General features: G+C 41.5%; 1 protein-coding gene across 1 annotated transcript in view; it reads right to left on the bottom strand.

The window, feature by feature from the left end:
• The window catches only part of SSC4D (scavenger receptor cysteine rich family member with 4 domains), a 198,013-nt gene that overhangs the window by 53,649 nt on the left and 130,670 nt on the right, over positions 1-13,694 (bottom strand). Inside the window, 2 exon segments of the mRNA XM_044055408.1 lie at positions 569-593; positions 13,339-13,650. Coding sequence (XP_043911343.1) covers positions 569-593; positions 13,339-13,650 — 337 coding nt within the window.

Genomic DNA, 13,694 nt, shown 5'->3' with positions numbered 1-13,694 from the left:
GGGGGGGGGGGGTCTTGAATATTGTTATGTACTTTAACTATACCAGATATACTAGGAATAACTGACTTATCAATAACCAAATATTTATATGTTTGTCTATCAATTAAATCATCATAAAACAATTCTATTAACGCAAAATCTATCTTAGAATGAGCAATATTGTCTTTCTTGATGGAAACTCTGTTTTATTTCTCATCATCTCCTAAAAGTTCTTCCAGTATGGCCACATAAGATATAATGTGAGAGTGTTCAATCTCACCTTTGTTCTTACACATGGGTTCGGAGCCGATCCTTGGCTCCGTGCCGGCCGACTGCAAGCTCTGCATCGAGAAGAAGCTCGAGGACATCTAATACCCACAATCCCCCTCTGCCTTTACCTCAGATCTAGTTTGCCGCTGCTGCATACGCATCGCTGGAGGCTAGCTCGAGGCTTTTTACAGATAAGATTTTATCTATTTTGGTTAAATCTTCAAAAACTTCTTTAAGATCTAGTCATTGAAAGTTAGTGTACGGTGTGTGAGTAGAACAGAATTCTCGGTACCATTAGATTAGTTTAACTTAGTTTAACTAACTGGTATAGAGTTTTTCGGGGCCTACCACCCCTACTTGGATAACTTTTGACAAAAATTTTTGTAGTCTTGCTTTCTTAAGCAAGTGACAATCGGACTTACAAAATACCGGATTTGACATTTGTTACCTGGATTTACTATTACTGGACTGGACTGTCTCTTTCTCTTTTATTATGTCTGAGAAAATAAAATCTGGCTTCAAACGTTGTCAGTGTGACCAAAAGATGTCGGTCACAGACAACCACAGTTCCTGTGTCTACTGTCTTGGCCCTCTCCACTTACAAGAGGACTGTTCTATTTGTCACTCTTTTAGTGGGAGGGTCATGACAGATAGGCGCAGGAAACTGATGGATAGAGGATTGTTGAAACCCTCTTTCCAGGAGGCTCTGGATGCTTCAGACCAGGCATCCAAGTCTTCGAAGGGGTCGAAGACGTCGGAGCCCAAGTCATCGGCTCCGAGCTCTTCGGGTATAGTTAGATCACCGGTTCCACAGACTTCGGGGCCGAGTGTTCAACTGTTGGCAGTTTCCGAGCCTCGAGTCTTGGAACCGGTGACGGAGCTCCCTCCACCGACTCTGCTGAGGTCGGCTCCGTCTTCGATCCCTTCGACTCGTTCTTCCAGGCCCCTTTCCGACACCGATGTGGACCGTGTGGTGCAGAAACTGATGGAGCATACGGCCCTATCCAAGCTTATCTCGGTCTCCTCTCAGTTGATGTCGAGACTTGAAGGCCTGCCACTATCTCCATCTGTTCCTCCTCTGAGACCTGTCCAGTCTTCGGAGCCGGAAGAAGCTGAACTGATGATTGTGGAGCCCTCGGTGCCAGAACCGTCTTTTTCTCGGTCGGCACCGTTCACCTCGACTCCATCCGATCCGGTACTGGAGTCTCGGGGCGAAGATCCGTCCTTGGTTCCGGGACCGAGTCGGACCGATGTTTCGGTTCCGACGCTCCCTCTCGGGGCCTCGGCACGGATCGACTCGGTTCCGTCCTCGGGTCGGTGCCTTCGGCTCCTGTTTCGGGATTCTTCCCATTTCTTCGAACCGGGAGATACCTCGACTCGGGACCCGGGGCCTTCGACCTCATGAGGAAGGTGTTGTCTACCCAGACAACCACATCAGCAGGTACAGCTTCTCCTCCCCACAAAGGACCGTTATCCTCCTCTGCACCCACGGCCACGTCCAAGCGTCGGGCACCAGTGTCTCAGCCACCCTGGAGGGTGCCCCCTCTTCCTCGGAGGCTTCTTCGGATGCTCCCCATGAAGAAGTCCCTAGGAAAAGACTGTGTAAGAGGAGACACTTGGATTCTCCACAAGAATCCTTGACATCTGATACTGACTTAGATGAGTCAGAAGGGTCCCGTAAGTCACCTTCAGAGGATGTCTCTTTTCTGACATCTTGGAGATCCTAAAACAGAGAGGTGACTGGCAAGCCCTCCCCCCTTCTGAGGATGAGTCAGTTTTGCTGAAGGCATTTGGTGCCCGCCCTTCCTCCTCCTGGGTCACTCCGCCCTTTGATGAGTTAATGGAATTAATTGCTCGAAGGGCGTGGGAGACTCCTGACACGGTGGAACCAGTCCCTAGGAAGCCAAATAAGTACATTACGGCACCACAGGACAAGGCTTACCTCACCAAAGGAGTTCCAGTAGACGCCATGGTGGTGGCAGCGGCCACGAAAAAGGAGATGTCGGAGTCTTCCTCATCTGTCCATCCGCCTAACAAAGATTCTAGGACCATGGACAGATACGGGAAGCGCATTTTCAGTTCAGCGGCTTTCTATGCGTTCCCTGAACTATTTGACTCATTTTACACGTTTACAGAGGGATCTAGTCAAAGAGTTGGGAGATACCCTCCAGGGTACTACAGATGCCGCTGTTTCAGAGAGTTACAGCGCATCTCAACACCCTTACGTCCATTGTAAACTCGTCCATGAGGCTGATATCCTATGCAGCCGAAGGATCGAGTAGGGCAGCGGCTTCAGCGATTGCTCTTCGTAGGCAATCCTGGATGCGCTTATGTTCGCTTATGAAGCCTTCAAGTCTTCCTTTACTAACGCCCCATTTGACGGAGCCACACTTTTGGCCCTAAAGTAAAGGAGACCCTTACCCGGTGTGAACAGGAGGGAAAGACTCTGTCTGCTGTCGGAGTCCATTTTTCCACCCCTTCCAGACCGTACCCCAAAGGGCAACGTGGTGGGAAAATGTGGTTTCGAAAACCCCAAGGATCTTTCCCAAACACACAGGGTGATGCCCCTCTAGAGGCAGAGGGGGCAGAGGTGGAAGACGCCGCCCTGGCGGCAGAGGGGTCCGCAAAACCAAGGTGACAGGGATAATCTCCTGGCAAACCTTTTCAGCACTCCTGAGAGGAGGCCCGACTGTCCTGCTCTGGAGGCAGTCGGGGGTCGCTTAGCTTTATACCCTCAGGCCTGGCAAAACCTCTCTTCAGACAATTGGGTAAAAAGCATAGTTACCAGAGGTTACAAAATCCCATTTCTATCCACACCCATTCCAAAGAAAAAACTCCCAGATGTACCACCCCATCTGCGAGACCCAGCAGCTACAGAAATTTCAAAGCTGCTAGAAAAAAAGAGTCATCCAACCAGTCCCAGCGGACCAAATAGGATTCGGAACTTACTCAAGGTTCTTTTTAGTTCCAAAGAAAATAGGGGACTGGAGGCCGATTCTGGACCTAAGCCATCTCAACACCTTTGTCAAGAAGGAAAAGTTCCGAATGGTCACGCTTCAATCGATCCTTCCATTCTTACGGAAGGACGACTGGATGTGCTCGATAGATCTGAAGGACGCATACTACCACATCAAAATGGCCAGGTCGTCCAGGGATCATTTGCGCTTCCGGCTGGGAGCCAGTCACTTTCAGTTTCGAGCCCTGCCCTTTGGTCTGACTACAGCCCCCAGGGTCTTCACCAAATGCATGGCAGTGGTAGCGTCTCATCTGAGGCGCCTAGGATTCCAGGTGTTTCCGTATCTGGACGACTGGCTCCTGTCTGCCACCACCAGGTGTCAACTGATACAAGCCAGGGATTACACCCTACAACTTTGTACACACCTTGGCATTTCAGTAAATTTCGAAAAATCGTTGCTACAGCCATCACAGCATATCTTATTCATAGGAGCGGAATTAGATACGCGTCATTTAGTTCTAAAACTTCCTACAGAAAGAATAGTAGCACTTCAATTCAACATTTCCCTTCTACTGTCGTCCAGAAAGTCCCCGGCAACAATTGTTCTGAAAGTTTTGGGTCTCATGGCAGCTTCTCTCATTGCGATACCATTGGGAAGACTGCACATGAGAGTGCTACAATGGCTTCTGTTTGCACAATGGTCATTCCAACAACTTCCACTGACTCACGAAATATTGATAACGAAAACATGCAAATCACACCTAATGTGGTGGTTACAGACTTGCAACCTATCCAGCGGAAGACCATTTGTGCTACCCGCACCGTCAGCGACGATAACCACGGACGCTTCCCTGATAGGGTGGGGGGGCATCTTTCAGGGACAGACAGTCCAAGGCGAATGGACCAATCTGGAGTACAATCTGCACATCAATGTTCTGGAGTTGAGGGCAGTGTTTTTGGCGTTGCAACACTTTGCTCCCCTTCTTCCTCCAGGGACCATTGCAGTTCAGACAGACAACATGTCCGTAGTCTGGTACATAAACAAGCAAGGGGGAACCAGGTCTTACCAACTATGCAGAGAGGCCATGAGAATTTGGCAATGGGCAGAGTCCACCGGTCGCTTTCTGATCGCAACGCACATCCCGGGGTCATCCAACGTCATAGCCGACAGGCTGAGCAGGGCAATACTACTGCCTCACGAGTGGTCCCTCAATCAGTCAGTTGCGAGAAGGATTTTTCGCAAATGGGGCCAGCCTACCTGCGATCTGTTTGCGTCTCCAATGAACGCCAAATGCAGGAGCTACTTTGCCCTATTACCCCTCCAGGGAAGTCCCCAGGGACGCGCTGGTGCACGATTGGCCCCCGGGTCTCCTATATGCTTTTCCTCCATTTCCCCTGATTGCAAAGTTTCTACAGAAAGCCAACAACCTTCAGAGGACTATTATTCTCATTGCTCCGTTCTGGCCTCGTCAAATTTGGTTCCCCTTTCTATTGCATCACCGCATTCGGGGACCTTGGATGCTGGACCCAGAGCCAGATCTACTGACTCACTCGTCAGGAGTTCCTCACCCATCTCTAGAATCTCTCCATCTAGCAGCTTGGCTGCTCCGCTTCCCTTTCTAGCCAGGTCGGTTCCACTTTCTTCGGCGGTTCAAGATATTTTAGTAGCTTCTCATAAAGTTTCCACTACTAAGACTTACACCAGTAAGTGGAAACGCTTTGTCTTTTGGGCGGAGTCACATCATTTGGACCCTGTTAGAGCTCCGTTAAACAAGGTTTTAGAGTTCTTGACTGAACTATTTCATGAAGGAGCTTCCCCGGCTACTTTAAGAGTACAGTTAGCTGCCATTTCTAACTTTCATGTAGAGGAATGTGGTGCGCCTATTATGGCTCACAGACTGTCTAAAGCCTTTTTAAAAGGTTCTTTTCATATCAGACCACCAGTCAGAAGTCCGACATCACCGTGGAATTTAAACCTGTTGCTCTCTAAATTGATGTTGCCACCCTTTGAACCAGCCTCAAGTTGCACATTGAAATTTTTGTCATGGAAAACTTTATTTCTAGTGGCCATTACATCTGCTAGACGAGTGTCTGAGCTTCAGGCCCTTTCTGTCAAGCATCCTTATTTAATATTTCATTCTGACAGAGTATCCCTACGCACTAATCCATCCTTTCTTCCCAAAGTTTGTTCTTCTAGTAATATTAATCAGTCCATTGAACTACCCACTTTCTTTAAGAACCACTCTAATAAATTGGAGTATATGTTGCACAAACTGGACGTCCATAGACAACTCAGATTTTATTTGGATAGAACAAAAGATCACAGGAAATCTGATCAACTATTTGTAGCCTTTGCTGACAGCAGAAAGGGTCTTGCAGTTACGAAACGAACTCTTTCTAAATGGCTAACTGACTGTATCACATATGTTTATGAAGCCTCTGATCAAACACTATCAACAAAACCCAAAGGACATTCAACCAGATCAGTTTCTACATCTTTGGCTCATGCAGCTCGCTACTAGACACTATTTGTGCGGCTGCTACTTGGGCTAAACCACATACATTTATATCTCATTACAAAGTGGACAGGGTTTCTAGGGATAGGGCAACCTTTGGTTCCACTGTGCTCAAGAACGTTCTCCCTTGAGTTCCTCAGGGTTATGGAGCTAGGGACGCTACCCATGTGTAAGAACAAAGGCGAGATTGAACACTCTCACATAAAGAAGTTATGTCCTTACCATAACGTTCCATGTGGAGTGTTCATCTCGCTTGGTTATTACACTCCCACCCTTCCCACCCTTAGGAAGAACGTTCGATTTGGTGTCTGGTCTGGAGTATTCTCCTTCTGCTGTTGCAGTATTAGTGTTACTATCATACCTTTGGTATGTTTGTATATATGTACTTTTATGTATATAGTTTGGATGTGTGCGTGCTTTATGTCTGGTTTGCTTGCAAACTAGATCTGAGGTAAAGGCAGAGGGGGATTGTGGGTATTAGATGTCCTCGAGCTTCTTCTCGATGCAGAGCTTGCAGTCGGCCGGCACGCAGCCGAGGATCGGCTCCGAACCCATGTGTAATAACCAAGGCAAGATGAACACTCCACATGGAACGTTATGGTAAGGACATAACTTCTTTTTATCCATAATGGCCATACCCCCACCTTTGCCTGGTCTCATTACTCTTGCATTCTTATTCTCACTCAATTCCTTAAATAACTGCCTTTCCTGCCATGACAGGTTTGGGAAAGTTTTAGATTTACTTAACCTATCTCTCAACTCTGTGTCAACTACTGTCTCAATTTTTTTTAATTGTGGGTGCAATGCAGGATTAAAAATACTTTACTTTCTTAATTCTTTATCAGTATTTTTATATTGTTCCATCTTTTCTCCTTCATATAGCAGCTCTAAATTATTTTTCCTAACAAATAGTTTAAGGTCTATTAAGACCTTACTAATATCACTCTTCTATAAAGGACAAATTTCAAACATTACATGAAAAGTTGAAAGTGCCTTTCATCTATTTCAAGGTTACTATAATTAAAAATATTATAATTCTGATAGGTGAAAACATTCTCATTATGTATTATAACATCTTGGCTAACTGTTGCTAACCTTGCATCTTCACAAACACTCACCCCCCCCATACTGATAATGACCTTTCGGTTTGTTCCTGATTCTCTCTGATCTTCTTAGTTAGGGAAACTCTAAAGGGTCATTAATGTCCAAATTAAAGGCTTCAGATTCAGAATAATTATTAATTATATTATTATTTTCGCTAATATTCCTATCAAACCTCCTTTCTTCTACCTCATTATAAAAATTCTGTGCTTCTACCATTTCATTATTGTATTTATCTTGATAGTTATTACCACTATTTTCATGTGTGTTACAATTATACCATTTTAGTCTATCACCACCCCATTTAGCCTTGGGATAGCATCTCTTCTCTTTATACTCTAACAAGTCCCTTTCAGTCTTTCTATTCTTACGTTTAGAAATGTACAAACATTTGTCATCTATTTTTATTTTTCTATTAAAATATTTATCCCTTTCCTTTTCCACTGTGAATAATAAATAATTTATTATTTTCTCATTAATTTATTCTAGTCTCTTAAACACATTTTCCATTTCCAGTTCATTATCCCTAATTATCACCTTCATAATGGAAAAAACACAAGTGTTAAAGATGTTAATCAAATCAATATGAATTTCTTCCCTAATATAATTAGGGTATTTGTATACTCTAAGTCCTTTAGGGACAATTTCTAAAGTAAGACATTTTTTCAAATATATATTATCCAGATTTAAAGTTTTATATTTCAGCATCAGGTCATATTAATGTTATCATTATATGTATTAACTCTCTCAGAAACAAAATAATTAACAGCATTTACATTATGCTCATTACAATGCAGCCATTCTTGCCATTTAAAGTCTCTGTGCTGTTCTTCTGTATTGCCAGCAGTATGAGTATCAGTTAAATCACCTGAATGTTGGCGACGGCCAACATAACTTTTCTCTTTAGGTCTCGCACCCAATTGGTGCTGTGAACCAGTGTCCAAAACAGTTTGTTCAGTTATTTACATTCTAAAAATCCTTGGGATACCAGTCGCAGATGCCACAGTATCTTGCTCGCCATTCTCCTCAAGTTCTAAGTCACGCCCATTTGTTTCTGGCATTCGTACATCTGAATCCACAAGCTGGACTCCCTCTTAGTTGCCAGGTAATGATATAGCAATAACCCATGCCTGGATGTGGGTAATGCTGGATTTACCCACGGTTGGCGTGGTTTGGTCACGAGGGTGAAGCCCGAGGGACCAAACAAAGCCAACCGTGGGTAAATCCAGCATTACCCACACCCAGCAGTGGGTTATTGCTATTATACAATGACATTATTTAAGAAAAAAAAAATTAATTTTCTTAAATAATGGCATTGTATAATGCCTCCTTGCTGCCCTTCTGCATCTGTCTGGTATTCTGCAGCAGTTCTGATGTACTGCGCATGCGTATGCCTATGCAGTACATCAGAGCTGTGGGCAAAAGCAATGGAGAAAACAAGATCTCCGTTGCTTTTTGCAAACTGTTTTGCTATGTTAAATGGGTTTAACATAACGAGACAGCTTTTTTTTAAAGCTGTCTCGCTATGTTAAACCCATTTAACATAGTGAAACAGTTTGTAAAAAGCAATGGAGAAAGCAAGATCTCCGTTGATTTTTACAAACTGTCTCGCTATGTTAAACTCTTTCAACATAGCGAGACAGCATTAAAAAAAGCAACGGGGAATGTCCGTTGCTTTTTTTAATGCTGTCTCGCTATGTTAAAAGAGTTTAACATAGCGAGACAGTGTGAAGCAACTGAGATCTTGCGTTCTCCGTTGCTGTAAAAAAAAAAAAGAGTTATAGTAATGGAAAAAGTCCGGGCGACCGGACCTTTTTCCATTACTATAACTCTGATTTACAACGTGCATGCTGATCAATCAGCATGCACGTTTTCTGAATATTAATGGGGGGTCGTTGTATAGTAGCATTTTGTTAACAGTAAGCAATTGTGAAACGCTGCTGTTTAACAGCATAACCATTTGGGTTAACACTCCCACAGCACTTCTCAATTCCGCAACCTCATCTTTACCGCCAGTAACATGCTGTCCACTCATCCCTGGCTCCAACATCTAAAAAAAAAAGTACTAAACCAAAAATAGAGATAAAAGGTGCCACAAAGAGCAAAACTCCAACTACAAAAACTGTCAAAATGAAGCACCTGGAGCCACAGTAAGTGACTAAAAGCACTCAACTTAAATAAATACATAAAAAATAAAATGCTTAACTTTCTCACTGCGTTTTTCATTCCAAATGGAACTTCCTCAGATAATGCATGACAACACTTAAACAGTCCTTTAAATACTCACTCAAAACTTAATTAACCAATCAATGTCCAAATTGGTCAATCAATGTCCAAATCTCATAAATATTCATCAAAAGTTAAAATCACATAAAATTGAACAATTATTTTAACATAAAACTATATGTAAATGAAGAGTTGCTATAATTAATTCAATTGTGTGTTTTATTTAATCTGTATTGGCATTGGTCAGTCATGTTGTGACATCATTGTTTCAGTGAATATTAAGTTTTTCTTTTAATTGTGCTTCAGTTCTGATGAAGTTCCAGAAATGAACGAAAGCACTAAACTGAAGACATTAACACTTGTATTTTTTTATGTTTTTGAGTATCTGGAGTTTTATTTGGACACTTATTTTTGTCACAGGCATTGGTGGTGTTCCAGACGTCCCAGGGCTGTGTTTTTGGATTTTTGCACAATTTTCATAGAAAATTAGAAAATCAGTGTCCCTGGTTTCTTTGCACAATGCCACATGGCTTTCCCTTTCACATCCATTATTTTTACAATACATCCTGTTCTAATTATTCATTTTCACCTTATCATTTGACTTACATTTTATCATACACATCTTTTCTTTTATCAGTTAATCCTCTGAACATACTCTCATCTTTTGATAAAATCATGTATTTTAGTCTTAAAAGGCTGCATCTTGTCTCATTACTTACACTGCAAATTCTTTTCTTTTTAGAGACTTATGCAACTCATCAAATTCACCATCTTTGGTTGTATTTTTCAGTATATTAACTCATACATCTACAGTTTCTAAAACAGCTTGCACTTTTTTGAACAATAAATGCCCAATAGATGGATAACTATTTTAAGGCTGGCAATAATTACTGAATTTTTCATCATCAAGAAAAGTCTTGTGTCTTTCGGCTTTTCCCGGTTAGGGGTTGCCACAGCGGAACTCTGGTCCACTAATGACTGGCAGTAGATTTTTATGTGCCAAGTTGCCGGCCCTGACGCACAACCTTCAATGAAGGTACGCCCATTCACGCATGTCTCCAAACAGAAGACGCTCTAGCTGAGAATCGAACAGGGCAACGTCTTACTGTGAGGCAACAACGCCACCACAGCACCACCACTGCAGTCCCTCATCATCAAGAAAAGTAAATGAGTTAAATACCTTAATAGCTTCTTCCCCATGAACATATGGGAATAATTAACACTGCACCTCTTCAGATGTTTCAGCTAATACAGTTGCAGTGTGGAATACATCAAAATTCTGTATGCTAAGTTTTCAAACAGGTTTCCTTCCTGAAGCACAATTATTCCAGTAGGATGCAGCTGATTCATGTCTTTGTGAATTATATTCTTTAGTTTGAAACACAACACCTCTTGAAAGCAAAGATATCCTTTCAATTTTGCATACACATATTCTATTCTGGCAGAAATGTCTTTACCATAACACCATGTCATACCTTCAGTCTTAATAAATAACAGAAAAAAAACAGAAGATGTGGTCTGAACTCCATGATAACTGCACAGAAACTGGTTTCTCTAGAACTGCTGTGTACAAGACATGCTAATCACTCTATCTAACACACTGACATTTAAAGATATATACCCCTTATCTAGCAGTGTTTTCAAACTTCACATTGCAAAGACTGATGGCTCCATCTCTCTCAGATCCTGTGGAGGTAGCTGCAATGCAGGTGTCTTTCTAAGCAGCATGAATTCATCCCTGAATTACAAGTAGAGGTGAAACATTGGAGTACCTCTGCTTTCTTGCCAGTCACAGAGATTCTAGTTATATTTAACCTGATGAAAAAGAACATGTCTGTCATCCTAGAGAGTGAACTGCAATGGTCTGAGGAGATCTGTGTGATAGACCTTCCAAGGATTTTCAGGAAGATAATGAATGAGAGATAACGGCTACCTCAGTTATTCTTGCCATAACACTAGTCACTGGACAAGTTTGTTGATGAAGGTTTGCCACAAACATAAAATTCAAGAGAAGTGAGGCAGCATCAGATCTACCTTTATGAGCTGCTTCACCTACTGCAGGTACATTAAGACCTTGTGGAGATGCTGCAGGAGGGTATTTTATGTTGATAATCTAAGTTGGTGTATCACAAAGTGATCACACTGTGGAAAGGTTGGCTGTGGAACATCATGTCTAACAGATCTTACTATGATGCTGTTGAGTTTCTGGGGGCTACTATCAATAAGTTTTCACTCCAAATTTAAGTTATGTACAAAGAATGAACAAGTTTTGCACATAAACATAATCCATTGTTCATGGAAAGCACAGCACTATCTCCACTAGTATGCACAATGCAGACTAGATAACGCTATCTTGCCCTCTGTAAGCATAGAAGTCATGAACTGATGCTGTTAACTTCACTCCACTGCATTATACAATAAAGGGATGAGTTCATGACTGAAAATATCTTGAATGTAATAAAAGAACCTGCACCCTTGACTCTCTGCTGTACGTGCATGCATGTGACAACTGTTGCTGCCTTGTGTATTAAGAAGTTTGTTTTCAACTGGTCAGCTGCTTGCACTTCTGTGTTACAAGGCTTGAGTAGTTGTCTAATGACAAGACAGGACAGGCCCATGACTGACACCACCTGGGGTAGTTGCATACAAAGCCAGAACCCATACTACCATTTGCCACAGATGTGATGCTGCATGAGTATCTTCTAAATTGAGTGTAGAATTCATAATGATATTCACTCCAGGTAAGTAAGCTATTCCATTGTAATGCTGACTTGTGAACAGCCATTACAATGAAGTAAGCAGGTTGCACCAAATTTAAATCTAGACAAAGCTGATCCCCAGTCATTTAATTTAACTTAATTATACATTTGTTTACTAATTAAGTGAATTGGTCCTTCATGGACCCTTTTCAGCTATGCCTCAGGTCTCATAGTTTGTTATAGTGTTCAGGCTCTAATGCCATCGAGGAACACTGACTCATCAAAACTCACATGAAATACTTTATCCCCCATCCAGTAATCAAAATTCCTTTTAAAACTCTCAGTGTTAGGAAAGAGCCTAATATAAGTTGGAATACAGTTCCAAAGTCTTTGAATAATCTGAGTAATAAATTTACTTCTTAACTGTGCCCTGTTATGCAAAATGACAAAGTTAATACTATCATTTCTGTGGCGTCGCATATTACTAGAAAGAGTAAAATTATAAATTGCTTGTAATGATTCAGTATGACAAATTCTGTATGCACAAATTATTTTACCCCTTGTTTATCCATAATATAATAAATACAAGTTTAAAACTTGGCACCTATTTTAATAAGACAGATATCGGATAGATGGTATTCTTATGGTAAATTTTCACTGAATGGACTCAAGTAGCTGAAGTTGAGTCCTATTATATAAAAAAAAGAATTACTGTAGTCCAATATAGGATGAATATACAGCTTGGAAAGTTGTAGTAAACTTAGTTCATTCTTCAGTGATAAAGTTTTAAATGTAAGCCATGATAATGAGAGAGCATATTTTATAATATCTAAAACAGATCGGAAGTTATTAGTACACTTAAATCCTGATAACAAGTAGTTTCTTTCAAGACAGTATTGGTTACTGCCAAAGATGGTCTTAATGTAGCTTTTCCAAAATGGATTAGTCTACACTTACCCTATCTAAAATTCAAACGTCAGCCATGACCACAGATCAAGACTGAACCTCAGACTATGCAGGGCATGCAGTCATGAAGTTAATCTTGACCAATGAACCACTATGAGGATAATTATTACTATTATTTTATTTTTTTGTTTGCGAGTGTCGTATGTAAAATAAAACAGAAGAATCTGAAACACCGTTGTCTGTAATGTTTTCTTAGTCTGATAAAACATAGGAATTCTTAAACATAATCTATTTCTTTGCTGCTAGGTGGGAACATTAACAAAGTCCATAATGCAATGAGAAGTATCCATAATTATGTACATCCTCAAATGTGGTTAAACAAAACAGAAGTAAATCAGACCTAATGTTCATATAAAAATCCTTCAGCTCTTTGATGACACTCATTCTAATGTGGTATAGTATAGTATGAGTAATCACTAATGTGGGAATATTCCCTCTACAATAGATGACTCTGACACATTTTAATAATTAACATGCCAAAATGATACATATGGACCAAAGGGTGAACACTCAGAGCTATTTGGAAAAACATGAAACCTATAACACATATTCTGTACTCTCTGACAGCAGTTAGAATGCAGACTTTAACAATTACTTTTGCATATAATACCAGCATAATAATTACCTTTGCATATAACACCTGCATCTTCATGATGACCGCAGTTGTTTACGCCCCAGCCCAGGTTGAAGCAGTCTCCTAAATCAGTTTCCCACCCTTCACAATCTACGTTATCCAGCCATATTTTGCCAGAGCCATATCCAAAATAGCTCAGCACTGTTGCAGATATTGCTTTGCCACATCCAACCTGCTGGCACACCACTTCTGCATTTGTCATATCCCAGTCATCATCACACACTGTCCCCCACATGTTGTTGTAGAACAGTTCCACTCGGCCTTGACAGCTGCTGTTGCCATTCACAAGACGTATGTTGCCATCTAGAAATAAAGGAAAAAAGGGGAGAGTTACTAAATATTGCAAA

Source organism: Protopterus annectens, chromosome 13.part0 (assembly GCF_019279795.1).
Source record: "Protopterus annectens isolate FY-2018-M chromosome 13.part0, PAN1.0, whole genome shotgun sequence".
Taxonomy (NCBI): Eukaryota; Metazoa; Chordata; order Ceratodontiformes; family Protopteridae; genus Protopterus; species Protopterus annectens.
This window is presented reverse-complemented; position numbering and strand designations above follow the sequence as displayed.